Below are 27,713 nucleotides of genomic sequence, written 5' to 3' on the forward strand. Positions count from 1 at the left end.
GAGGCCTCGGCTGTCAGCTCGGAGCTTCCCTTCCTTAGAGACACGTGGCGTCTCCGGACCCATCCCCAGGCGGTGAACGGGTCCGGGGCCGTTGGCCTGGTGTGGAAAGAACCTGACCCGTGGGGCCTGGCTACTCCGTCCTTTCCGCGCAGTTACGGATAACTACGCGGGTCCTGCCTTGCTGCAGTAAGAGTGGGTATCCCTGCTACAGGGTACCGACAGAGGTTTACTCCCTCTAGTATCTCTTTCAAATTTATTGTTAGTTAATATGTCCACAAGTTTCTCGATGCAATTTAAAGTTTGTTTGTGACAATGAAAAGCTTGACAATGTGAGATGATCACTGGATGCCTAATGAAAAGCTTGAGGAAACGATATGGTCACCCAACGCCTAACGGAAAGGTTGAGGATATGTCATGATCATATGAAATGGACAACACTACATTCTTTGCTATGGTGCCCTTATATTTCAAATGACCGTTCATTACACACTCGTGATGCCCATAAGGCTCTCATCTCATGAAAAGCTTGTAAGCAATAATGATCAGTTAATCATAAGTGGAGGATATATCTAATCTAACAACCTATAAAAGTTTTTGAGCTTCATGGGTTTCATTTATATCACAAAAAGGATATGAAATTATCACAAAAACAAAGACAATGATACACGCTTTGCACCTTCGACCGCCACTGGGGGCCAATAAGGAAGCAGCTAAACCATGTCAAGTGGATCGAAAGGAGGAGCTGGACGTCCACAAGAGTTGCATGGATCACCACCAACACCGTTGCCATCATTGCAACAACAAGAACTTGATGAGTTTTGGAGGAAGGTCGTTGGGGAAATTGAGAACACGGTGAACTTCAACAATCACACTATACCAATGAGCTCTGTTGTAGAAATCATCAGAGAGCACCAAGGTGGCTTAATGATATCATCTGAGACACCACCGGTCGTCGCAAAGGTCCTGGAGATATTTGTCCAAGAACTTACGGTTCGTGCCTCGATGTGTGCCAAATCCCATGGCCGCTCCAGCATACTTGGATCAGATATCTATGAGGCCATTAATTCTGGTGAGTCCTATGTCTGCCTCAATAATGTTCTCAGAAGGGCTGTGACAAATCATGATTAGGCATCCATGTCCAGCAACGCGCCCCAGCTGCAACAGGTTCATATGATAACTTGCATAACTCAATTCCTTACCATTAAAGTTGACTAAATCAGTACATGATGTACAATTTCCTTTTTCTTTTGTACCAGGAACCTCATTTTGTTGCAACAACTTCCAGACTGATAGAAGATGGTCCAACTGATCATCCGTACAAATCAGGGGAAGAAGCTACCCAAATCAGCACTGAAGAACCTGATGAAGATCTCAACCTACCGACCACCTCAAGTGGTGGCACTGAAGAAACCAAATAAACACAACAAAATGGTGGCAGCTTCAATGTCCCTCCGTTGTCTCATCATGTGCTCTAATAAATGATGTGGTGTCTGCTCAACCATGAATGAATGTCCTACATTCTGGAAATAAATGATGGGAAACTTTGTATGGAGTTTTGTGTGTGTGCTGCAATCAAGTAATTTGCTTTGTATTTCCATCCGTGTATCCTATTTAATTCAATAAGTAAAGCTTGCATCCATTTCGGTACCCAAGCTAAGTCCCATTCGGAATAGACAATTTCCACAAGATTCCCAAAGGAAGCCCCTTCCTCTGTTTTGCTGATATCATGTACTAATTCGAATGGAGGAAAGTAGCCCCGCGTTCTAGAGGCAAGGATCGTCTCGTATACGGGACAAAGAAAACCATCTTGTACGACTAAAGGATATTTGGATCCAAGTGCTAATATCCAAAAGTGCTAAACCTTAGCAAGACTAAAAAACTTAAGCAAGAGTATGAGTGGTAATGAGGTGCTAAAGTTTTGCACTCAACTTTAGTCCATCCAAACAGACCCTCAATAGAATTGTTGGCGCTTGAGCATCTCTTGCTTAACAAGTGTGCTTACATTCATATCTTACGTTGAAGAGGCTATTAATGGCTTCATGGACCTAAGACGTCTCAGTCTCACTACTTGACCTGTTTGTGACTAGGATTAGGGAGATTGAGGGTTCTCCATTTTAAAATAAAAATCAGATAATGTGAAAAGTAGATAGCTGAGTCAATAACTGGATTGGAGACGCAGATGGGCTCTATGCACATACTCCCTCCGTCCTGAAATGTATGTCATTCTAAAGTTTGATATTTGTCCTCAAATGCATATCATTCTAGGTTGAGAGTGAACCCAACCATCTTAATTGTGCATCGTTTTCGAGTCTTTCCCAATAAAAAGAAGTGCTTACAACCATGTAGAGGGAGGTACATGTGGGGGAGATGCATGGGAAAAGACATGCTAGTTTAATTAGCACATTCCCAATGCTTAATAATTAGGGGTAGGAGAGTCTTTTCTACACAACCATAATCTATCCTAAAAACACTAGAATGACATACATTTCAGGACGGAGGGAGTACATGCAACCCACGAATTGTGACGTGAGAAATAGTTGATCCGTTCGGAACAGATGGTTGTGGCTGCAGACATGAGCAAATCTAGAGGGTGAGCATGATAGGCCGCGCCCCATCCTAAGATTCTGCCCAAAGACCACCCGCCCTCTGATTTTCCTTATTTTCTGCCGCTGATCGAGCCAGCTAACACAAACGGTGACTACCCAATCGCAATCTATGAGTCTGGAACTAGTGGCAATTGACAGCGCAACTGCAGCAACCTGCGATAGAGGTGGCAAACTTCCTAGAAAGGAAGTCACGGACATGTGCTCTATTGTCGACTGTGAGGCTTCCATTGTCACAATGAGAGGCACGGCCGTGCGGAGCGACGAGGGTTGATCATTTCCCTCGGCCGGCGTACTAGCCCAGAGGAATTTGCTGAAACTTGTGTCCTTGTAGGATTTTATCAATTTTTTTAAACTTATGTTTCGTTGTAACTTATATTATAAGCACATTTGGAAGATAAAACAAATGTGAATATATCAGGCGCAAATGGGTCTCTTCGTGCAAACTGTGCAAACTTCAATCTGGGCCACCAGATCAATATCCAATGGGCATGGGTGAGTGGGTGATTTTACAATTAACCGCCCGCCTATAATCACACTTTTGCGAATGGATACTAATCAGCAGAATTAAATGGGTACTAGTCACCAACTTAAAACAAGTAGGTTGTGAATCCTGGACAATATAATTCTGGAGCTAACTTGAGTTTTTTGATGTCGTAGTTTCTTATATGAACAAAACTTCTCCATTGATTTGTCAAAATCCAAGCAATGTAATGTAAAAAAGAGAATTCAAAGGTCATAATAACCCTTACACTGAAGGGTCGAGGACGCGGCCAACAAAGAGGATTGCTCGCGACACCTCCTCGATAACAAAGAACACGAACAGGTTGTCAGCGACGAAGTCCACCGTTTCCGGCTGATCCGCCATTACCGCACTAGCCCCACGGAGCATATAGCTACTGGTGGCGACCACCGCCATGGCACCATCCTCATTCACCTCGAGCACCACCTTGTGGCGCACGTCCGCCACGTGCAGCGGCGTGCCGGCTTCGTCGCCATCGCTCTTGGCCATGCCGGACAGGTCCGCTTCGCCGGCTGTAACGAACATGGCACCATTTAGGCCATTGTTTGTGATTTTGATGATTTAGTGACAACATAATCAATAGGACTAATGATTTTGTGAGATCACACTTGTAGGAGTTTTTAGGTCCCATGGATATGAGTCAACATGTCTAATTCATCGTCAAGACGCAATGTCTAATCTATCGTCGAGACGCCAAGTCCAATCCACCATCAAGATGACAAGTCCAATCCGCCGTAGAGATGTCAAAGCATAGTGGAAATCCAGAGATAGAATAAATTTGAAGGATCCAATTGATCGCTGCGATGCATTGGACGAGTGCATCCGATGCCTAAGCATCGGTGCATCCGATGGTTGTCGGAAGATCCGACGCCCTGGCATCCGTGCAAGTCTGAGCACCTCTGGAGATCAAGTGAAGAAAGAGTGAAGCACCGGTTGAACCGACGAGGCCAAGTTAAGCATCGGTGCATTCAACGTACTATATTCCAAAGACGATGTCAAGCATGTAGCAGCCAAGCCTTCAGCACCGGAAGATCCGACGGATACCGGAGTAATGCGTCGGTGCAATGACGTTAGCAAGGTGTAATGGCTATATGAAGGACAAGTGTCACCGGAAGTTCTGACGCCCTAGCATCGGTTCATCCGATGGTCCCTGAAGTTGCTGCAGCGTGTCAGAGAGGCCAACGGTTACTTCAGAGCGCAGAGTGACCGGAAGAACCGATGCTCTATGCACCGGAAGTTCCGATGCCTACGCAGAAAACTGGCCAACGACTAGTAACGGCTCTCTTGACATGGTGGCCTATATATGTGTGTTCCCCCGGCCATTTGAAGTTTGCTGGAGTCCCAAGACATCTCATACACACCCAAGAACACCTCCAAGCCAAACAAGAGTTCATTGATCATATCCTTAGGTTTTAGCACTAGCTTTGTAAAGTGTGAGTGCTAGATTAGTTCTTGAGTGAGTGAACAAGCAAGGTTGAGATCCTTGTGGCTGGTTCTAGAGTGAACCACACTTGTATTACGGAAGAGACTTGATTGCCGGGAAGCGATACTCTTAGTGAGTGCTTCAACAACGTGGACGTAGGGGCGCCTTTGTGGCAAACCGAACCACGAGATAAATCCTCGTGTCGAGAGTTCGCTTCCTCTCATCCCTCCCTTTAAGCTTCCGCATTTCATATTGCAACTTGTGTGCCTTTATTTTCTTAGTGTAGTATCTTGTTAGGATTGGCTATATGTTGCAAAACTCTTTTGGGATGAGGGTTTCACACTAAGGTGAACCGTAGTTGCACATCTAGATAGTTTGTTTTAGTTTAAGTTTTGCGCAAACTTGTTGGAGCCATAGGTTAAAATTTTAATTGTGCTTGAGTGATCCCCATGTCTCTCAGGCCCTGCCTCACGCTGCCGGAGGCGGAGAGCTTGAACTTGGGCAGCCGAAAGTCGCCGACAGGGACCCGCTCAACCGGCAAGCGGTAGTGCCAGAACCCGGGGCCGGACGCGATCTTGGCAACGAGGCCAGCGAGGCCGTCGCGTTCGTCCGGCAAGAAGATGCACATGGAGTACCTCAGGAGCTCATCGGCAGCCTTGTCGGGCTCGTTGCCTGCAGCCTTGTTTTGGGATGCTCTCTTACGCCGTGGCAACAGCGGCGGCGGCTCGTTGCCAGCCTTGTTTTGGGATGCTCTCTTACGCCGTGGCGGCGGCGGCGGCGGTGCCGACGGCGATCTGTACGGGAGCTTGAGCACCTTGTACCCGATGCGGACGGCGACGAGCGCATGAAGGGCACGTCGGCGGCGCTGCCGTCGAGGCGGTAGAACTTGTCCACCCTGGTGTGGGTCTTGGTGAACGGCACCTCCCACTTGCCCTTGAAGTAGATGGCGCTGGCGACGACGAGGCTCGTGAGCGCGTTCGCTGAGCTCGAATCGAGGATCGAGTTGATGTGGTTGTTGGTGGCCGCGGCCACGCAGCCATTGATCTCGCTAACTGCCTTCTCGGGCTTCATGACGAAAGGAAATAAATTTTATGTTTTTCAATTCATGTATTCATAGGAATCGTGATTCTTAGTAGATGATTTCATGCGTAAGCATGTTCGGGGATCGCATCACCTCGTTGCTGAAGTCGACGGCGCGCGCCTCGGCCTTGTCGGCCGCGGCGGCGGCGTCGCGGAACTCCGGTCCCGGCGCCCACGCGGCGTCGTACCACGCGCCGCAGGCGAACGCGACGGTCGGCCCACCGCCCGGCGGCGACCGCGACCGGTCCGCGAGGGCGCGCTCCGCGACGCGGCGGGCGAACGCCGCGAGGTCGTCGTGGGACTCCCCGCCCAGCGCGTGCAGAATCTCCTGGAGCGTTCCGCCGCGGGCGCCCGCCGCCAGCAGCGCCAGCGCGGCGTAGATGGACGCCGGCGAGAAGGCGAGGTTCGCGTCACCGCCGGCGGCAACGGGGGCGAGGCGCTTGGTCAGGCAGAGCGAGAGCGCCGTCAGGCCGGCGCTGTTGGACTTCGTCCTTCGCCGCTTGCACGCCATGGCGGACACGGTCACAGCTCGTGGACTATGATCTTTCCTTTGTGCTCCACAATCCACATCGATAGTACACAACACCTCGTGTTCACACCTTAGCTTTTAGGAAACCCGATACTCGTTTGGAAATTGTGCGTTCTACTTCCACGTATTACCTAGTTATTAGGAAAGGACTCCTGTGGCTGCAATATAATACGGAATCAGCGTTTGGTTTAACCTAAAATTGCTATGATGAATAGAGATTACCCCCAAATTTGAAAATTTCTCACCATAATAGTTTCACTTAATTTGCAAATTACAAAGATTTCTAAGATTGATACAACAGATGCAATCCAATCGCTGGTGAACAGATGCAATCTAATCGGAGGCAGCACCGTGCACCCTCTGCTCCTCCCTTCCCACCGGTGCCCCTCCCTGCCGGTGGCCCGGTGCGGCCCGACGCCGCCCCCCTGCTGGCACGGCCCGACACTGCCACCTTGCCGGCGTGAGTCGTGCCACCGCGCGTCCCCTACAAGTGCGGCCCGGCGCCGCGGCCCCTCGCCCGATGGCGTGGTTTGGGGCCGCCACCCCTCCCCTGCTGGCGCGGGTCCGCCACATTCGCAAAGAAGGCATCCGTGGTCGGGCTCTAGTAGGAGCCACGACGCGGCCTCGGCCTCGGCCTCGTTGCTTGCCACACCCCCCGGGCCTGGGCCACCACGACCGCGAATGCCGGGGACAATCGAAGAAGGGCGCGACGGGGAGCCGCTTGTGGCGGCGCGTGAGCGGGGTCGCCAAGTGGATGTCAGTGTCGCAGGCCACGCAGAGTGCAGCGGCGTCGGCGTGGCACATGACGGCAGCGGGGGCGTGCTCGCACACCTCTGGCAGCTCGACGGTGACCACCACGGCGGGGACGGCACGTGTTGGTGTCCCGAGTGATTTGAATACGGATAGGGATTTGGAGAGTCCGTTGGTTTACCCTATGATTACTCTCTTCTAAACTTCTAAATTTAGCAGTTGCTCTAACATATTTTCTGATTGATGAAGTCATCAGGCACGGGCGCTGATCAGCGATGGGTAAAATGTGGGAAAACCCTATAGATCCTCCCCTTAGACAGATGCTAACATATGCATATGCCCATATGAGAGGAAACCCACTTGTACAAGCGACCGCTGTGCTTATTGGCTGGCCAAGATGGTTCGCGTTGTCTGGGAAGAAAAGTGAAAAGTTAATGGATAGTCTAGGGTTCCTCAGGCCTAAGAGCAAGGGCAATGATACAGCCCCCTCCCTGGCGAAATAAACTCCAGCGTGGCTTCCAATTAGTGTGGCAGCAACAGCTCCACAGTAGCACATGCAGCCAATGCGGAGGGAGCGCAACAGCAGAGCAGCAAATGGGAGCGAGTGTGCGTATCAGTCCGCTACAAGCCGCCTGTCTGCGCTCTCTTCTTTTATCTCTCCGCCAGTGGTAATAATTCAGCCAGCTTGCAGCCAACCATCACTACTACATAAATCATTTGTAGGGGTGGCTAAAACAGCTTTTGAGGGGCGGACGCCGGTTCCGCCCCTGCTTTCCGTAGCTAAAAATTACTATTTGCAGGAACAGGTGCGCTACCCATCCCTAAAAATGCATTTCCTAGAGGCGGATCAGGGGGTCACCCCTAGAAATTGATATTTAAGGACGGGTCACCCCGCAACCCGATCTAATAAAAATAAAAACAATCACCACTAGTAGCCACCGCGCTGGCAACCGCTCCTCCCCATGCGTGGCCACAACAACAGGGCGCACACAGTGCTCGAACGCACCTCTGACACGCCCGCTGAGGCCCACGCCCAGTTCGACGACATCAAGCGGGCCATGACGGCGTTGGTCGGCGGTGCCAGGGTCTGGAGGGAGCTGTAGTTGAAGCCCGTCCACGAGGATGTAGTCGGCAGACGCAACGAGCGTGGCCGCCGTCTCGACGGTGACTTTGGAGCCCGACCGGTCCGTGTTGACGGCGTAGACCCTGAAGGGGTTGTCCATGTCCTCAGGCCACTCCTAGCACAGGTGAATGCCATGGGCAGGCCGAACTTGACGTTGTTGCTAGAGTTGTAGTACCCGCCCACCAAATCCACTTTTTTCATTTTTAGGAGGGGAAGATAAAATCGTCACACACAATCGAACCACAACGTCTTTGGCGAAGCAAAAGAGAGAGAGAAAACGAGCGCTACGTGTACGTACATTATACTGGGTGCCGTCTGTTGGCCGCAAGCCGCCGCGCAGTGCACGCGTCCACGCTCGCCGGCCGCCGCGCACCGCATCCTCGGTCTATGGCCTGCAGGGAAGCAAGTGGAAGGGAGGTATAGAAGGGGGAGAAAGAGATAACAAAGAGAGATGAAGAGATAAGGGGAGGTGGGAGATGAAGAGACGGGAGAGAAAGAGATAACGATGCCCGCGCTGCGGCATATGCTGCTATTGGCGTGGGGATGCGGATTGCTGCTGCTGGTATGGGGCGCGGATCGATTACATGGACGCAATTTTTAGGGGCGAGTGGTGGCATCATCCGCCTCTAGAAATAGATTTTTAGAGGCGGGTGATGTCTCTATCTGCTCCTACAAATGATTATTTTATTTTAAAATTTTATTTAAATTAAGATATATAGAAAAATATATTAAAAAGTGAAATTTTACCACAAGCCTATTGAAACAAGTAGAATTTTTTAAAAAATATTTAAACCATATTTCAGCGTATATAATGGCTAAGAATATGAAACCATAATATATAACTCACTCACTCTACTATCTCATACAACTATTATCGGTCGAAACCCACCGACGAGCAGCGACAGGCAACATGAAGAGCCGGGAGGTCGCCGGGGCGCTGGCAGGCACTGCTCCCTCGTCGACGGCCCGCAATTCCGTCACGCGCCCGGAGATTCCGTGGAAAGCCGGGCATGCCACCTGACCTATACCCGATCAAGAGGGTGCGAACGTGCTCCAAACAGTTTCCTGCGTACAAAGACACGTGTAAACATAAGTCCGAGCCGTGGTCGGCTCCCCGGGACGACTCTTGCATCGGCTTTAAAGAGGCGATCGAGTCCCGGTGTCAGATTGGATATGTTTGCATCCGGATGTGATAAATGAAGCAAATAACTATAAAGCTGCTTCAAACAAATCTAACTAATCTAATCTACGATGGTAAAAGCTTCACTGTTAGATCGGAGCGTCCTACACGTGATTGGGCCTAATGAACGCAATAGATAACTAAACCATAACCCAAAACAGAGGCCTAAGAACTAGCAAGGGCCGATTCCCGGAACAATCCCTATCAAGGCTAAGATAAAGCATCTACTACACCACCGGATCGTCCAACCCGTTTGCAAGGCCTAACCTAACAGATATTACGCCAACTCTTAAGATAAGAGCAAACCATAACAGATCAGATCTATTAAACTTAAAAGAAGCAGGTTGTTGCCTCTGTGCAACTAATTCTATGCAACAAGAACTAGCATAAGATTGAAACATGACTGCACAGAGACAACATGATATTCGTAGATGGTAAGCAATAAAGCACAACAGATCTACTAAAAGTCATGCTACGAACATCAGGATAACTAGCATTACTCGCCATCAAAAACGCTTCAATACGAGTAATACCAAGGTAAAAGCAAGAACAACGCTGCCCTGATCGCGAGAAGCGATTAGGGCAGCATGGCGCTTACTTGGATGAAACCCTAGGATTAGGGGTGGCGATGCGCCGAGAGTTGTTGTTTGCGAGACGTGATGACGCTCTCCCTCATGAATAACATAGGGTACATATTTATAGTCCGGAGACTTGGGAAACAATCTAAACTAATCTTGTCCTGATCGGACTCTATCTCTAATCTTGAACTAAATCTAAGGATACATGGCCGATGTGGCCCAGATGATCACGCAGGAGCCGATTTACAAGCCTTCTTAATATTCTGCTTTGAGTCCATCTTGCTTTCAACCCATACATTAATCCTGTTAATTTATGACGATAACACATGCCCCCTGGTTTTGGCATTGATAGTTCCAAAACCACTCCGTCGCTTCATCTTCCCGTTAATGTTCATTAAACACGCTGCAACCACCAAGGAAGACGCAACGTCTCTGCAACTGGCTCCTCGTAGAATGTGAAACTACCGACCCGTCTTCCATCTTTTCACTATTTAATCTCACCCCGAATCGGCTCTTCTTCACAGCAAACTCCTTCCTCCCAAAGTCAGTAGCGCAGAAAATCCCAATCCTCCAGCAATGACGATCTCTTCCTCCTCCGATTCCAACTCCTTCGGAGACTCTTCCTCCTCCTCTTCCTCTTCTTCTATCGACTCCATTCCGGAAAGTCGGGAGCCGACTCCGGAGTGGGACCCAACCGCAGCGTACGAAGCGCTGGCTCCTCTGCACTGGGATGCAGAGGAGTTTGACTTTGGGACCGTCTCCGAGGAGGACAAGCCCAAGACCGAGGGAGAAGACCTCCGGCTCCTGTTCTAGGAGGAGTCGGAGAGCAGCGACGAGGAAGACCCTCCTTCTTCGGACGGAGTCGACTCCTTTTCGGAAGAGGAGATCGACTCCGCCTCCGACGACGACGAGCCGATGGGCGGAAAGCCCTTCCTGTTCCTCGGGTCCTCCGAGGAGGACAGTGAGGAAGAGAACAGTGGCGGCGACGACGAGGGCTGGAGCGACCTCGGGTCTGAAGGTGGCAGTAGCGCCTTCAGCAGTGACGACGACGACGACGACGACGGCAGCAGTGGGGATGTGCCGCCCCGAAGCCCCAAGCGTCGTAGGTACTAGGTGCCTACGAGCAGTAGTAGTAGGTAGCATCGTAGGGGTAGAATCTCAAAGCCGAAGGATTAATTCCTTTGTAAAATCGGCTTTCCTTGTAATGAACTTTCCTCTAATGAAATCGAATTTCTTTCAATTCCGTGTGTCTTCGTTTACTTTCCAAAAAGCCGATTGTAACGCATCAGGCTTCTATAAATATCCAAGAGCCGACGAAATTCAAACTAGAAGCAACCCACACAAGAGTAGAATATCACTCCCAGCTTGAACCGAACTCGACGAGCTCTCAAATTCGAGCATAATTCGAAAACCAAGCTCTACAAATTCGAGCAAGAACTCTCCAAGCACCCGGAATTCGAATCAGATCCCTCAGCAACCAAACTCTAAGCCAACATATCTGAACCATGGCAGATTCTGCAACTCAGACGACAAGCTCTGCAATCGATGATGCGGCAATCTGCGGCCTGAAGGTAATATTCGGCCTAATCCTTTAGTTTTCTTCAGCTTACCAAGCCTCTGAAACACTAAACTCTGAAACATGACACCATGTGCATACTTCTGAATTTCTGAACTTCAGGTGTCAGACATCCTTCTGCCGCATCCCTCCAATCCAAAATCTTTCTATCTTGGCCCACAAACCCATGAAAACCCCATAGATTTGATCTCTTGTGAAGCAAATAGGATCCCTTTTGCGAGTCAAAACATCGATCTAAACCTCTGGGCCAACTGCTTAAGAGCCTGGTCTAATCCCCCTGAGAGCTGAATTACATGGTATAGCAGAGTAGCAAAAACTTATATGCCCTTGTGGCAGGATTTGAACATAGCCGACGCACTTAGCTTATCACTGTCACCACTCGACAAAGATGAAAATCTTCTGAAAACCATCGGCTATTTTTGGTCTGATGCTTTGAACTGTTTCTTCTTTGGTCATGGACCCATGACCCCTACTCTGCTGGATGTTACCATGATCACTGGCCTAGACATTAGTTCTCCTAATCCTGCTGCTCACAAAATGGCAGAAGTCCCCTTCAAACTTTCTTCCAAGGTTAACTGCACAAACTGGGGTACTTACATGAACCAGCACATGAAAACAAAAGGTCCAGTGACTGAGAAGGAACACACAGCCTTCTTAAATCTTTGGCTAGAGCACTTCATCTTTTGTGGTTCTTCTTTAGCTCCAACTAAGAACTATCTTCCCTTGGCCTATCACCTGGCCCATGGCAATCACATCGGCCTAGGCAAACTCTTCCTTGGAGAAACCTACAGATATCTCCATTTAATGACATCTAACTTGCTTAACAAAAAGAAACTGAGAACTGGAGGTCCTTGGTGGTTTATTCAGTTGTGGGCACAACTGTACTTTCAGCACCATATCCCCAACTTCCAAGGCCTAACCAAGAACTCTTTCCCTGATGAGAGTGGCAAATCAATTAGATGTACTAGTTATGGCCAAGCTTTATTCAGTCTTCCTGGCAGTAAACTGAATTCAGCAGATGCAGCAAAATGGTTCAGAGTCTTCTACAAAGGCTTAGAGAACCCCCTTTATTTCCCATTCACTGAATCTGAATCTTTTGAGAACCCAACTGCCTTCAGATTAGATAACTTTATCGATGACGACAGCACTCGGCATCTATATTCTTTAATGATCCGACCTGGCTTCCTCCCTGTTGGCATCAGCACCTCCAATAGAATTATAAAAAGGTTATGAATCTTACCAACCAGTCATAGCAGCTCGGCAATTTGGCCTAGGACAGGTCCCTTCCCACTTCCATATTCACCACTTGGTGGAGAGCAGAGCCGATCTGCCTGATGGTCTCACCAGCTCAAGATGCTACAGCATATTCGATGACCTCCACATTCCAATACCAGCCGATCTATCCTTTACTTCCTCATCAATCGGCTTCAACACATGGTGGGGAATGTGGAAAACACATGTATTCAGGAAAGCTCTAGGTCCTCAACTGCAGCAAATCGATCTTGAATATGTAATCCCCGAGGAATAGGTACTGAATTTATGCATTTTGCTCTTTCTAAACCATCCATTCCTTTCCCTGACTAATCCTTGCCCACCCTGTTGGCAGCAACAAGATGGTCCAGAACCTATGACTAACAACGGGGAGCCATTCCACTTTCTTCCAACTGCTCCTGATATACTTTTCTGCAAAAGATCACCAACAATGAAGAAAGTGATAATGACTGTTCAGCCAGACTTACTTCAGTCGGCTTCCAAACGAAGACAAACTTCTGCAATTGTTGCCCCCCGAGTCTTGACCAAGAAAAGGAAGATGGTCACAAGGCGAGTCATCAAGAAACCAGCACCAGCTTCCCCAAGTCCATCAGAGTCGAATACCAACCAGGTGATTCTTCTTTTCTGTAACTTCTCTTTATTGCACACACATATACTCTGGTTGACTGTAATTCTATTTCCAGGATGCAACTGAAGACACTTCCAACACAGAAAACCCAGTACAACATGAGATGACTGCAACTCTGACAGCGGCAAACGAGGAACAAGCTGATACAGTCGATGTTCTTGACGTCAACACCAGCTCTAACAGGACGATTGCTCCTGAACCGCCCAACGCTTCTCCTTCAGAACAGGTAACATTACAAAACCAATTCTGAATCAGCCGATAACTCCATAAATGCATCTTGCTCTAACTCCAGATATGTCCATAGAGCTTTGATATTTCAGGTTTGCTTTCCTTTGACCCGTCATCAATGGGTCTGACTGTCCCTGGAGCAGAAACACCATCTTTGCAGCAATCGGCTAACTTGGCACATCAGCTTCAACTCATCAAGGATCTTTTATCTGCTCCGATCACTGCTCTGATTGATGATTCCAGTAAGATAAAGAACATCTTCGAGCATATAGAAACCCAGCTTCCAGAATCACTTCAAGTCAAACTTTGGCCAGCCGGCCATCTCCTTTTCTTCCGAGCAGAGGTGAAGGCAGCTCAACAAAGAATAGAAGCACGTCGTTCTCAAGTCTCTCTGAAAACTGACATAGCTCAAAAGTGCAAAGCCCTCAACCAGAAGAAAGCAACTCTGGATGCTAAAGCTGATATCTCCGAGAGCACAAAATGACTCAACCTCTTGGAAAAGGAACTGATGGAACTTGAAGAAAAGGTCCGCAATACCCAAAGACTAATCCAAGAGGAAAAAGCTTCGATCGCAAACTCTAAGCAGGAAGCCCAAGAAATGACTGAACAGATACGGGCAGAGTTTGCAGAGATAAGCACCTTGAGTCGGCAAATAATATCAGGCGATGACAAGGACGACGAAGAAATAATTGCAAGAGCTGACGCTGTACGTGCAGAAGCCATCCTTGCCATAGAAAGATTTCTGAACTAGTAGAACTATTCAGAACATTTGATGTTTCCTGTAAAACCTGAAACTTGTACTCATTTAAAAACACCTTAAGTCGATGGTTACACATCGGCTGTTTCGTTTCTCATATGTATTTTTACTAGCCAACTTAACGTGTTGGCCCCTTCTCTTTTTTTTACTGGCCAACTCAACGTGTTGGCCTATCTCTTTTTTTTGCGGCCAACTCAACGTGTTGGCCTATTACACTGCAGCCAGATGGATCTCATTGGCTTTTGTCACTCTCCTCCCCACATGCTCGGGAAATACTTCTTGGGGTGTTGGCCATTGACAGCAACAGAAAACTTGACGCCGTCCAATTCCTCGAGCATGTATGCATTCCCAGGCAAAACTTGATCAACCTTGTACGGCCCGTGCCAAGTTGGAGACCACTTGCCATATTTTTTTATCTTTAGTTCCCAATGGTAAAACTGCCTCCCAAACCAAGTCTCCAACCTGAAAATTCTTTGGCTTGACCTTCTTGTTGTACGCACGAGCAACTTTAGTCTTATTTTCCTTGATCTTCTCCAGCGACCAAAGCCTTAGCTCTGTCAGATCTTCCACATTATCGTTCATCAAGGCTGCATACTGTTCAGCAGATAGATCATTCTGAAACTCAACGCGCCTTGATCCTACCGTGATTTCCCATGGTAACACAGCGTCTTGGCCGTAGACTAAATGGTACGGCGACGTCTTAGTGGACCCGTGACATGAAATACGATATGCCCACAAAGCTTCTGACAACACCTCATGCCAGCGCCTAGGATATTCATCGATCTTTCTCTTTATGAGCTTGATGAGGCTCTGGTTGGATGCTTCAGCCTGTCCATTAGCTTGGGCATAATATGGAGATGATCTGATCAGCTTAATCCCCATGTCATCGGCAAACTTCCTGAACTCCTCTGATATGAAGACCGATCCTCCGTCGGTCGTAATAGTTTGAGGAATTCCAAATCTGTGGATGATGTACTCTTTGACAAAGCTGATCACATCTCATGACGCTACTGATCTCATGGGCACTGCCTCTACCCATTTTGTGAAATAATCTGTAGCAGCTAAGACCCATTGGTGACCTTTGCTAGATGACGGGTTGATCTGACCAATCATGTCCATGGCCCAACCTCTGAATGGCCACGGCTTGATGATAGGATTCATTACTGATGCTGGCCCTATCTGAATTTTGCCAAACCTCTGACATGCCTGACATCCTTTATAATATTTGAAACAATCTTCAAGCATAGTGGGCCAGTAATAACTCGATCGCCTAATCAGCCACTTCATCTTATGAGCCGATTGATGAGTACCGCAGGCTCCTTCATGAACCTCATGCAAGAGCCGATTCGACTCTGAAGGTCCCAGACATTTGAGCAGTAGTCCTTCCAAGGTCCTGTAAAACATGTCATCCCCTATCAGAACATACTTCATAGCCTTGAGTCTTATCCTTCTGGGTGCCCCCCGAGCCGAATCCTTCAAGTAATTGAAGATATCGGCTCTCCAGTCTCCGGGTTCTAGAAACTGAATCTCCACATCGACTCCATCGGCTGTCTCCTTGTAGCCAGAAGCCATCTGTGCCAAATCATTGGCTTCATTGTTCAGAGTTCGGCGTATCCAGTGGAAATTGATGTACCTGAATCGTGACATCAACTCACGGCATTGCATCCATATCAGAAAAAGAGCATCGCTCTCACATCTATATTCCTCCGTGAGCTGAGAAATCACCAGCTTTGAATCTCCAAAAATTTCCACCGCTTCTGCACCAGCTTCGAGGAGTAGTTCCATCCCATTGCGAACGGCTTCATATTCCACCAAATTATTGGTGCATGGGGCAGTCATTCTGATGGAAGAGTAAGTCGCCCCCCGAGGCAAGACCAACAGAATTCCCACACTGCACCCATCATCACAAGCCGATCCGTCAAAGAACATAGCCCAAGCACGAATAAATAATGTAGCAATATCAGTGCTGATCCTGTCTGTAACAAGATCCGCCAGTGCCTGTCCTTTGACTGCTTTTGCAGGCTGATACCGAATATCGAACTCTGACAATGCAAACATCCATTTTCCAAGCCGGCCTTTCAGGACAAGAGCCGACAACATGTGCTTTATGACATCCGATTTGCATATGACAATTGTTTCCGCCGAGAGCAAAATATGGCGAAGTTTTGTACATATAAAGTATAAATAAAGGCAAAGCTTCTCAATTTCAGGATACCTGGTCTCGGCGTCTAACATACGTCTGCTGAGGTAGAAAACCACCCTCTCCTGGCCGTCGTGCTTCTGGACTAACACCGAAGCAATGGAAGTGTCACCCACGGATAGGTACACGTAGAATGGCCTATCTTGCTGAGGAGGAACCAACACTGGAGGCTTTGACAAATATTCCTTGATTTCATCGAAAGCTTGCTGCTGTTCTGCCTCCCCAGCGAAACTCATCATCGGATTTGATCTTCACTAAACCCATGAATGGTTCGATGCGTCCAGACAGATTAGAAATAAATCGTCTGACAAAGTTAATTTTACCGATGAGCTTCTGCAATTCTTTCTTCGTAGTAGGTGGTTTCATCGTCTTCACAGCTTCTTGACTCTTCAGGCCGATCTCAATTCCCTGTTCATGCACCAGGAATCCCAGAAATTGACCGGCCGACACGCCGAAGGCGCACTTCTTTGGGTTCATCTTGAGCCCAAACCTTCGAGTCCGCTCCAAAACTTGACGCAGATCTTCTAGATGCCCCCCAGCTGATTTGGACTTGACCATGACATCGTCGATGTAGATTTCTACCAGTTTGCCGATGAGATCATGAAAAATATAATTCATGGCACGTTGGTACGTTGCACCGGCATTTTTCAGTCCAAAGGTCATAACCAAGTACTCGAACAAGCCGACCGCGCCTGGTACTCTGAACGCGGTCTTGTTCATGTCTTCTGGGGCCATGAAGATCTGGTTGTAGCCAGCATTACCGTCCATAAAACTCATCATTTTGTGGCCAGCAGTTGCGTTGATCAATGTCTCTGCAACAGGCATCGGGTATTCGTCCTTTGGTGTCGCTCTATTGAGATCTCTAAAATCGACGCAGACACGCCATCGGCCATCCTTCTTTTGTACCGGTACCACACTAGAGATCCATTCTGCATACCGGCACGGCCTGATGAACCTAGCGTCCAACATCTTCTCCACTTCTTTCTTGACTTCTTCTAGGACTTCGGCCTTCATTTGACGTGCTCGTTGCTGGAACGGCCGAAACCCTTTCTTGAGCGAGAGCCGATGCTCAACGATGCTTTTATCCAGACCGGGCATCTCGGTGTAGTCCCATGCAAAGCAATCCCGGTACTCTTTCAGCAGTGCAATCATCTCCTCTCGCAAGGCCGGATCCAACTTTTTGCTGATAAATGTCGGTCGTGGCTTATCCCCAGGACCGATGTCAACTTCTTCCAAATCATCAGTTGACGTGAACCCGTATCCTAGCTTGCCGTCGTCTGAAAAACCAGCTGCGAACACAGGCAAGTCCTCGTTATCCTCAAGATCAGCGGCAAACACAGGGAGATGACAAGAAAAATTATTTGGCCAACCGCACGGGCTGGCCGCTTCTATACTCTTTCGGCTGTGGGCCCAGATCTAGCTGTGCAACAGGCAAATCCTCCGGTTGGGGTGCCCGGAACTCTGATGGGAGCACGAACACCATGTTCACATCAGCCGATGGCTTCTCATCGGCTTTTGTCTGCTTGGGGCGCCACTCTTTTCTTGGAGGGTGCCTTTCCTCCCTATGCGGTCGCCTGACTTGCTCCGCGAGATCCGGACGCGCTTTCCTCAGCACGTCGAGGTACTTTGCTTCTGCCTCTTCCAGATTGCGCAAGCACTGCACTCTGCGCTTCTGCGAGCGATTAAGCCCGTCAGGACACCACCGCGGACGATGGTACCTATCTTCTTCTTCTGGCTCAGAATCACCCCTGGATGGCCGCCTCACACAGTCATCATGACGCGTTCTGGGCCCTAAGCGCTTGAACACCGATGTCTCGTCCTACTGGCGTCCTCGAGGCCTGCACTCCAAGCAATCATCTATAGTAGACAATCGGCTCATGCCAGAATTCCAACAGTACATGAAGAACGGGCAATGCCAGTGGTCGCGTATAGCCTAGCGTCTCCCCAGTGCCCTTCCTGTGCGGTGCTCGTATTCATCCTCTTCCGATTCGTATCGGCGGCGCAACTTGTACTGGTACTGGTACTTTTCCAGAAGCAGATTAGAAGCTGGAAGCTGGTTGCGGATGTGACGCACTTGCTCTTCAGTCACATGTTGTTGTTCCAGCTTGTGTTCATTCTGCGGCCGTTTGCCAGAAGCGGCCTCTCTCCTCTGCTTGTCATGGCGGCGCATGGGTCCCACCATGTTGATCTGGAATGCCAAATTCTGGGCCTCGGATCCGAAATCTGACAGCTCCACCATGTTAGCTTGTGGGAAGGGCTTCGTGTCAACCTTCATCATGTGTTGAGCCAGAATTAATCGGCCTTGCTCGATAGCCGATTGGATCTGACGACACAGCTCCTTGCATTCACCCGTGGCATGAGTGAACGAGTGGTGCCATTTGCAGTACAGCCTCCCCTGCAGCTCTTGTGCCGTCGGTAGCTTGTGATTCTCTGGGTGCTTCAGCTATTTTTCTTTGAGGAGCAGATCAAATATCTGCTCTGCTTTGATTATGTCAAAGTCGAAGCCCTTCACAAGCCCCTGCTGTTTGACCCACTTGCATGGGACAGGGTTTGCCCCTCGAGTCCACTCTGCCACGGCGACTTCTTGCTCCTCGCCAGAGTCATCAGATCCATCCGCCTGGGCCATGTTTACCTGGCGCTTGAACTTGTCCTGGTACAGTTCAGGATGATAAAGCTCATATGTCGTAAGCTTCTGCACCATGTGTGCCAGAGACGTAAACTCCAACTGGAAAGCTAGATCCTTGATCGGCTTAGCGAGTCCCAGAACAGCCAAATCGACTGCCTCCTTCTCTGTGATGCGCGATGAGTAGCATCAGTTATTGACTTCTCTGAAGCGCTGTATATACTCCGACACAGTTTCTCCTCGCCTTTGCCTGACTTGGGCGAGGTCGGCAATTCCAGCTTCAGCAGCCTCTGAGTGGTACTGGGTATGGAACTTATCTTCCAGCTGCCTCCAAGTTCGAATCTAATCCGGAGCCAATGACGCATACCATCCAAAAGCTGGGCATGTAAGAGATTGGCCAAAGAACCGGACCCTCAACGGATCCGACACTGAGATCATCCCAAGCTGCGTTAACTATCGGCTCACATGCTCTATGGAGCTGGCTCCTTCTGACCCGCTGAACTTGGTGAATTCAGGAAGCCGATACTTGGGAGGCAATGTGATCAAGTCATAGTCACTTGGATACGGCTTGGAATAGCCGATCGCTTTTCTCTTAGGCAGGATGCCGAACTGGTCTCTCAGTATTGCACTGACCTGCTCGACACTAAGACTTCCTGGGGCCGATGGCTCAGCACTCGGCCCAGTAGCATACTTTGCCAACCACGCTTGTTTCTACGCGTCTGCTCCAGAAGGTCCTGGGTTTACCATCTGCACCGAGCGTGTTGGATTGACGCTGTCAGGGATGTAGGTGCACGTGTAGCCGTGCGGGATCTCCTTGGGTGGCTCGGTGAGGAACTGGCCTTCTCCAGGATCACCGCCGATCTTGTGGACGATGTAGATCGGCACACTCTGTGGTTTTGGAGCCGCAAATGAGAACGGCAATACTGGTCTAGAATGTAGTGCAGCTTCCTCTGTGTGACTCCCCAGGGTTGGTCCCGATGGAGAGTACTGGTTCTTGATTATCTCCTGGATGACGCGATGTGCCACGCGTTCAAGCACGTTCATCAGGCTATGAGAGTGCCGATGAAGCGTATGGGCCACCATGTAGTTCATCTCCTGACGCAGGGCCATGGTGCGCTCCTCTGATGATACAGACAAATCTACGTTGTCGAGAGCGCCTTCAGGTGAGAACCCCTTCCACTTGATGCCATGGTTGCGGGTCCTCTCAAAAGAGCCGATGAGATCGGCTTCCAACAGAGCTTTGATCTCATCAAACTTCTTCTTGTGTTCAGGAGGGAGCTCTTCGTACGTGATGGGCTTGGGAGCGGGTTCCTGATCTTGAGCTCCAGACATTGTTGCAGTGGACGTTGTTGCCGAGAAGGGTCCAACCGGGCGTGCTAGAATGTGTTGTCGGTCGAAACCCACCGGCGAGCAGCGACAGGCAACACGAAGAGCCGGGAGGTCGCCGGGGCGCTGGCAGGCACTGCTCCCTCGTCGACGGCCCGCAATTCCGTCACGCGCCCGGAGATTCCGTGGAAAGTCGGGCGTGCCACCTGACCTATACCCGATCAGGAGGGTGCGAACGTGCTCCAAACAGTTTCCTGCATACAAAGACACGTGTAAACATAAGTCTGAGCCGTGGTCGGCTCCCCGGGACGACTCTTGCATCGGCTTTAAAGAGCCGATCGAGTCCCGGTGTCAGATTGGATCTGTTTGCATCCGGATGTGATAAATGAAGCAAATAACTATAAAGCTGCTTCAAATAAATCTAACTAATCTAATCTACGATGGTAAAAGGTTCACTGTTAGATCGGAACGTCCTACACGTGATTGGGCCTAATGAACGCAACAGATAACTAAACCATAACCCAAAACAGAGGCCTAAGAACTAGCAAGAGCCGATTCCCGGAACAATCCCTATCAAGGCTAAGATAAAAGCATCTACTACACCACCGGATCGTCCAACCCGTTTGCAAGGCCTAACCTAACAGATATTACGCCAACTCTTAAGATAAGAGCAAACCATAATAGATCAGATCTATTAAACTTAAAAGAAGCAGGGTGTTGCCTCTGTGCAACTAATTCTATGCAACAAGAACTAGCATAAAATTGAAACATGACTGCACAGAGACAACATGATATTCGCAGATGGTAAGCAATAAAGCACAACAGATCTACTAAAAGCCATGTTATGAACATCAGAATAACTAGCATTACTCGCCATCAAAAACACTTCAGTACGAGTAATACCAAGGTAAAAGCAAGAACAACGCTGCCCTGATCGCGAGAAGCGATCAGGGCAGCATGGCGCTTACTTGGATGAAACCCTAGAATTAGGGGTGGCGATGCGCCGAGAGTTGTAGTTTGCAAGACGTGATGACGCTCTCCCTCATGAATAACATAGGGTACATATTTATAGTCCGGAGACTTGGGAAACAATCTAAACTAATATTGTCCCGATCGGACTCTATCTCTAATCTTGAACTAAATCTAAGGATACATAGCCCATGTGGCCCAGATGCTCACGCAGGAGCCGATTTACAAGTCCTCTTAATCTTCTGCTTTAAGCTCATCTTGTTTTCGGCCCATAAATTAATCATGTTAATTTATGGCGATAACAACAACTCAACGCTAACTTTATGATTTCCACACTCATAATCACTTTATACACTAAAATATACATTTAATATTTTTTCAAGTTCTATAAATCACAATAGTTTTATGCCAAAATTTTCACCTTTTTTATGTGTTTTACTATTTTTTTGAATTAAATAAATTTCTAGAATAAATTTAAAAATCATTTTCAAGGGAGGGTGAGGGATGACCTGCCCCTACAAAATAGGGGCAGTTCACCCCCTCACCCGCCCCTACAAATAATATTTTTAAATTCTAAAATTTTGTTTAAATGAAAACATATAGAAAAATATATCCATAAAAGGTGAAATTTTTACCATAAGTCTATGGTAACAAGTAGAAATTTAAAATAATATCAAATCTATATTTCAACATATGTAATGATTAAGAGTGTGAAACAAAAATGTATAACTCACTCACTCTACTCTCTTATAGAACTCAAGGCTTACTTTGTGCTTTCGACACTCATAATTGTTATATACGCTGAAATATACTCACTCTACTCTTGTCCTATAGATCGAAATAGGCCTATGGTAAAAAATTCACTTTTTTGAAAGAAATTGGAAAATCATTTGTATATGTCCGGATACTCCGGACATATGTTCAGACATCCGATCGGATACCCGAATACTCTGTAATATCCTACTAAACCGCCCCTATAAATTTTTTGAATAAATCTAAAAATTATTTTTAGGCGCGGGTGAGGGGATGAACCGCCTCTAAAAATGTCATTTGTAGGGGTCACCCCTCACCTGCCCCTAAAAATAGTACATTAGGGGTGGTTGATGGGGTGACCTGCCGCTATAAATGTGTTTTTAGAGGCGGGTCGGTTGTTACAGTAACCGAGTACCATTTATAGAAACGGATAAAATTTTGGTCCGTTTCTGAATACAGTGGAGGTCCTTTTCGAGTAGTGCATAATACTTGGCTCTAAGAGGTATGTGGACCGGTCAAGGTTTGCCTCCTACATTTCGAAAGCCACCTGGAAACTTTTCAGTTTTGAGACACGAGACAAAATTTTCACTCCAGGCATGAGAAAGGACGCACAATTTGATTGACCGACCAGGATCCGCACTAATAAAGAAATCAAAATGCTGCATGCACCGTGGATTCTTGTGGACGCCGTGAAACCCATTTGTATATGTAGATTGATCTCGGATACACTATAAAGAAACATTAACCACAACTTTTAAAAATGGCCTCATAGGCGGGCACAATTTTTAACCACCTCAATTAATATCTGCAATTAACCGATATGGTCATTTTTAATTAACCGAAGTGGTTACCAAAAACAGCCTCGCAAAATTAATTAATAGAAGGGGGCGCCTTAAAATGTTCGGCTCAATTAATGTCTATTAACTGAAGCGGTTGTTTTATCGTAAACACCTCGGTTAATACATTAACCGAGACAGACATTGTAACTTAACCGCCTCGATAAATCAGGCCCACCTTGCTAGCCCAGAAAGCACATTAACAATATTCCAAATATATATATCTCTGAGTTAGAGTTTGGACTCTCATCCTCCTCTCCCTCCCTCCCTCCTCTCCTCATTTCTCTGTCACGACAGCGGCTCCTCCCTCCCCTCCTCCCGCGTGGCGGTCTGTAGCACCAGTAGTGTGGCATGTGGTGGCGGCGGCGCGGCCTTCTGCGGCGGTTGCGAAAAATGCTTCGGTTAATAGATTTTGTCCACCTCAATTAATAGTTATTATTGTAGCAGTGACAACACCCTTAAACGCTACCGAGATAATTAGACTTTTCTGATTGACAAGGTCACTTTAGGGTTTATACCGGTCACACCTCGCGGTAATCAACTAGTATTTTGTTGGGTCAAGGACATGCCCGACAAACATGATTGCTCCGGACACCTCCTCAACGACGAAGAACATGAAGGGGTGGTCGGCGACGAAGTCCACTGTCCTCGGTGGGCTCCCCGCGGGCACGTAGCGCCACACAGCATCAACGTGGCCGCTGCGGCCTCGGTGCCCTCTTCGTTCACCTCGACCACCGCCTTGTGGCAGATCTCGTCGGCGAACAACGGCAGCATGCCGGAGTCGTCGTCCATCGCCATGTCCGACAGGTCGGCTTGCCAAGCGTCCAAGGCGGCTCTGATCCCCATGCCATCCCTGAGGACGCGCCTTAGGCTACCCGAGAAGGACAGCTTGAACTTGGGCAGCTGAACTCTCCGACGGGCACCCGCGTCTCCGGCAGGCGGTGGCGCCAGAACCCCGGCATGGACGTCATCCTTGCGACGAGGTCCGGCAGGCCGTCGCGGGCGTCCGGCAGGAAGACGTACATGGAGTACCGGGGGACTTGGTCGCCGGCAGCCGTGTACTGCTGCCTCGGCAGCGGCGATTTGTACGGGAGCTTGAGCACCTTGAGCCCGTCGTGGACGCTGACGAACTGGCTCGACCGTGAACGCATGAACCGCACGCCGGCGGCGGCACTGCCGTCGATGCGGTAGAACTTGTCCGTGACGGTGTCCGCCTCGTCGAAGGGCTTCTCCCACCTGCCCTTGAAGTAGATGGCGTGTTGGTCGCCGGACGGCGGTGAGCGTCAGCGAGCAGGACACGAGCAGCGACGGTGGTGAACACGAACTCACGCGAAACACTTGGACACACAGGTTTGGTGCTGCGATGAAGTGGCAACGTTTTCTGTTCTTAGCTTTCTCATTTATTGGAGAGTACAGAAGAGCAGCACGATCACAGCGTGTCCGTGCAGGAAATCAGCGCGTCCATCCCCACGCCTCCGCAACGGCAGCCATGCTTGCATGCCCAGGTTCGTGGACGAGCGAGTCTCGCGCCACGACCTCCTACGCACGCGGCAGCCACAGCCCGGTGCTCGCGCGCATGCATCAACTGAAAAACAAACATGCAATCCTATCTAACAAGCACAAGATTACTAACATGGCGTTGGCGAGGACGAGGCTTGTGTCTTCCTGCAACGATGCCGGAGCAAGGATGGAATCGATGAGGTTGTTCGTGGCCGCGGGCACCCAGCTGTTGATTTCGCAGACTGCTTTCTCCGGCTGCACAAATTAATCTCGACGAATTCATGAACGATTAGAACGAAAACAAGTGTTGCATACCAAGAAAAATCGAATTGTATTATATATATATATATATATATATTTATTTAGATTAAGATTTATATGTAATAACGTACCTCATTGCGTAGGTCCACGGCGCGTGTCTCGGCCTTGTAGGACTTGGCGGCGGCGTCGCGGAAGCCCCGCAGGATCACGCACGTCGCGTCGTGCCACATGCCCGTCGCGAACGCGACGGCCGGGCCGCCCGAACGCGACTGGTCCGCGAGCGCGCTCCGTACCACGGCGCCGACGAGCGCGGCGAGCTCGTCGCGGGAGCGGGCGCCGAGGGCGGCCAGGAGCTCCTGGAGCGTGCGGCCGCGCGCGCCCGCAGCGAGCAGCGCGAGCGCCGCGTAGACGGACAGCGGCGAGAAGACGAGGTTCGCGCCGCCGCTGGCGGCCGCGAGGTGCTTCGCGAGGCCGAGCGCGAATGGCGTCAGGGCGGCGCCGTCGGGACGGCGCTCGGCGATGCCTGGGGTTCCTCGTTGGGGAATCATGTTTCGAGCCCGGACTAGAACAAGAAGCACAATTTGGAAGCTGATCAGTTTGTATACTATATACTTCGCCGGCGTACGTGACTATGCCTCTATCCTCGACCTTGTATTTATGACAGAACGAGCCCGAGACGAAGGATTGATGGACACAGATCGAGAGTTTGAGACCTAGACTGACTAGCATGTATCGTATTCATGCGTCTACTATCTTCTGTATCTCTGAATTCACCTAGAAGACCAAGTAGAGTGTAAGAGCCCATACTATTATTCATTTACTACAAAGTCGTCACATCCAACATGATTTGTAGATGTCCATGTTAATTAACTAGCAATATGCTTATGCATTGTTACCGGAAGCCATATAAATATATTAATTAACAACATATAAATAGGGGGGCACTATTTAGCACGCTGAGTGCTAAATAACTATCCAGCGCGCCAAGCGCCCCCTCCCCATCCCGAGCTAGGAAACAAGCCAAAACCGGAAAATTTCTTCTCGGAGACTAGAAAATTCTTCCCGAAACCGCAAAAAACACCCGACACGGAGCCAAAACCGGAAAAAATATTTTCGAAACCAGAAAATTGCTATTTTAACAAAAAACCAACTTTTCTTAAACCGAAAAATGGAGCTCGTAATTGGAAAATTACCTAGCGTTGAAACCGGAAAAGATATTTCTCAAACCGGACAATTGTTATCTCAACCGGAAAAGAACACGCCACACCTCTGGACAGAGAATCCAAACCGGAAAAGGTATTCCTAAAACCAGAAAATTATTATCTAAAACCGAAAAATTACCCGAAATAGGATGAAACGGGAAAACAAAGATCCCATAACCGGAAACGTGTTATTATAACCGAAAAATCAAAATTTTCCGGTTTGGACCTAATTTTCCGGTCAGGTCCTTTTACCTTTCCGGTTGCCTAAATTTTCTTGTCTCATAGCCCAATTTCCAGTTAGAATTTTTTAATTTTCCAGTTGCAGGATGGATGGCCATGCCTTAGCTAAATTTTCCGGTCACGTCGACCTAATTCCGGTTTGAACCTCTTAATTTTCCGGTTGCAGGATAAATGGCCATGACGCAGCTAAATTTTCCGATCACGTTGACCTGTTTTCGGTTTGAACCTCTTAATTTTCTAGTTGCAGGATGGATGCTAGTTGGGCTTGGGTATGTGCGTGAATCAACCTGTTTCAATGGCACGGAGGGCTCGTCAGTGCGCTAAATAACTTATTTAGTATCCTGGGTGCTAAATAGAGAAAACACACACACACACATATATATATACACACACACACACACTAGTAGGTCTATATTGTACCTTGGGTACTGTAAAAAAAACTTGACCTGCGGGGGGTAAGACCGCCCCCACGGCATTGTTTGAGAGGTAGAATGATCTTCTCACAACAGACCAAGAAAACCCCCGAACCCCTACCCCACCCGTACACGGGGCCCCGTCGCCTTGTGAGTTAGGCCGGGCTCCACAGTGTTTTGGACGTGAGGTAGGCGAGGGGGTTTTTTTACCCGCAGGCGGAAATTCGTCCTGACCAGGAATCGAACCCACAACCTGCGGGGTGCCGCCGGACTGCCGTGACCAACTGGTCCGACATCCTTTGGCGTACCTTGGGTACTGTAACTATTCAGTACCCGAGCCCAACCTCCGACCCTACCCACGTGCCGAGCGCGCCTCTCTACCCATCCGCCGTTTTCCCTTCCCCGTCCGGCTTTTCACCTCCACCGATTCCCCTCGACCTGTCCGTCTGGTTTCTTCTCCTCTTTCCCAGCCACGAATTTCTATATGTTAAAGACGCACCACTCGGCGAGTTGTCGATATGACCACGATAGTAGAAAAAAAGTTACAGCGTGTTGTTGACGCAAATCTCGGTCAACACACGAACGCACTAGATCGTGCGGCGCGAGAAAGAGCTCGATGCATCTCTCTCTGCGTGGAGCGGTCAGACCGGTCTAATGTACCGGTCAGACCGGTCGCCGGTGAGAATCGGCGATGGCCGACGAACACAAACGCGGGAGGGACCCCGGCAGGGTAGGCGCACGTAGGGTTGTTCTAGGATCGGCAGGCCACCTAGAACGCCTTCAAACGTCGCGGAGACGAAGGAAGAACAGCAGATGGGGTTGGAAATGCTAGGGTTTGGAGAAGAAGATAAAAAGTAGAGTTCGTATTGATTTTGTTCGATTGGATACTCTAATCGGCCGTGACCCTTTATATTTATAGGGTGGGGTGGACTTATCCCGCAAGAAATCCTGTTTACAGATCTAAATCTATAAAAATCTCTAGTTGTACTCGGACTCTACCTGGACCGGTCAGACCCGTCGGCCCCTGCCGGACAGGCCACAGTGCCTTGACCGGTCAGACCGCTCGGTCATACCGATCAGACCGGTTGGTGCCAATTTTGGCTGTCAACATATGCCCCCCTGTTTTTTGGTAAAGCTTGC

At 48.9% G+C, this 27,713-nt stretch overlaps 1 protein-coding gene and 1 pseudogene across 1 annotated transcript; both read right to left on the bottom strand.

The window, feature by feature from the left end:
- Positions 1 to 3,252: 3,252 nt before the first annotated feature.
- On the bottom strand, positions 3,253 to 6,140 carry LOC120645498 (putative serpin-Z8). The gene is made up of 4 exons (XM_039922280.1): positions 5,724 to 6,140; positions 5,371 to 5,614; positions 5,012 to 5,221; positions 3,253 to 3,638 (listed from the first exon to the last, which is right to left on the bottom strand). The coding sequence occupies exons 1-4, from the start codon at positions 6,138 to 6,140 to the stop codon at positions 3,352 to 3,354; spliced, it is 1,158 nt and encodes a 385-aa protein (XP_039778214.1). The 3' UTR covers positions 3,253 to 3,351.
- Positions 6,141 to 23,486: 17,346 nt separating this feature from the next.
- LOC120645499 lies at positions 23,487 to 25,266 on the bottom strand (annotated as a pseudogene).
- Between the last annotated feature and the right edge of the window lie 2,447 nt (positions 25,267 to 27,713).

Source organism: Panicum virgatum, chromosome 8K, assembly GCF_016808335.1.
Source record: "Panicum virgatum strain AP13 chromosome 8K, P.virgatum_v5, whole genome shotgun sequence".
Lineage (NCBI taxonomy): Eukaryota > Viridiplantae > Streptophyta > Magnoliopsida > Poales > Poaceae > Panicum > Panicum virgatum.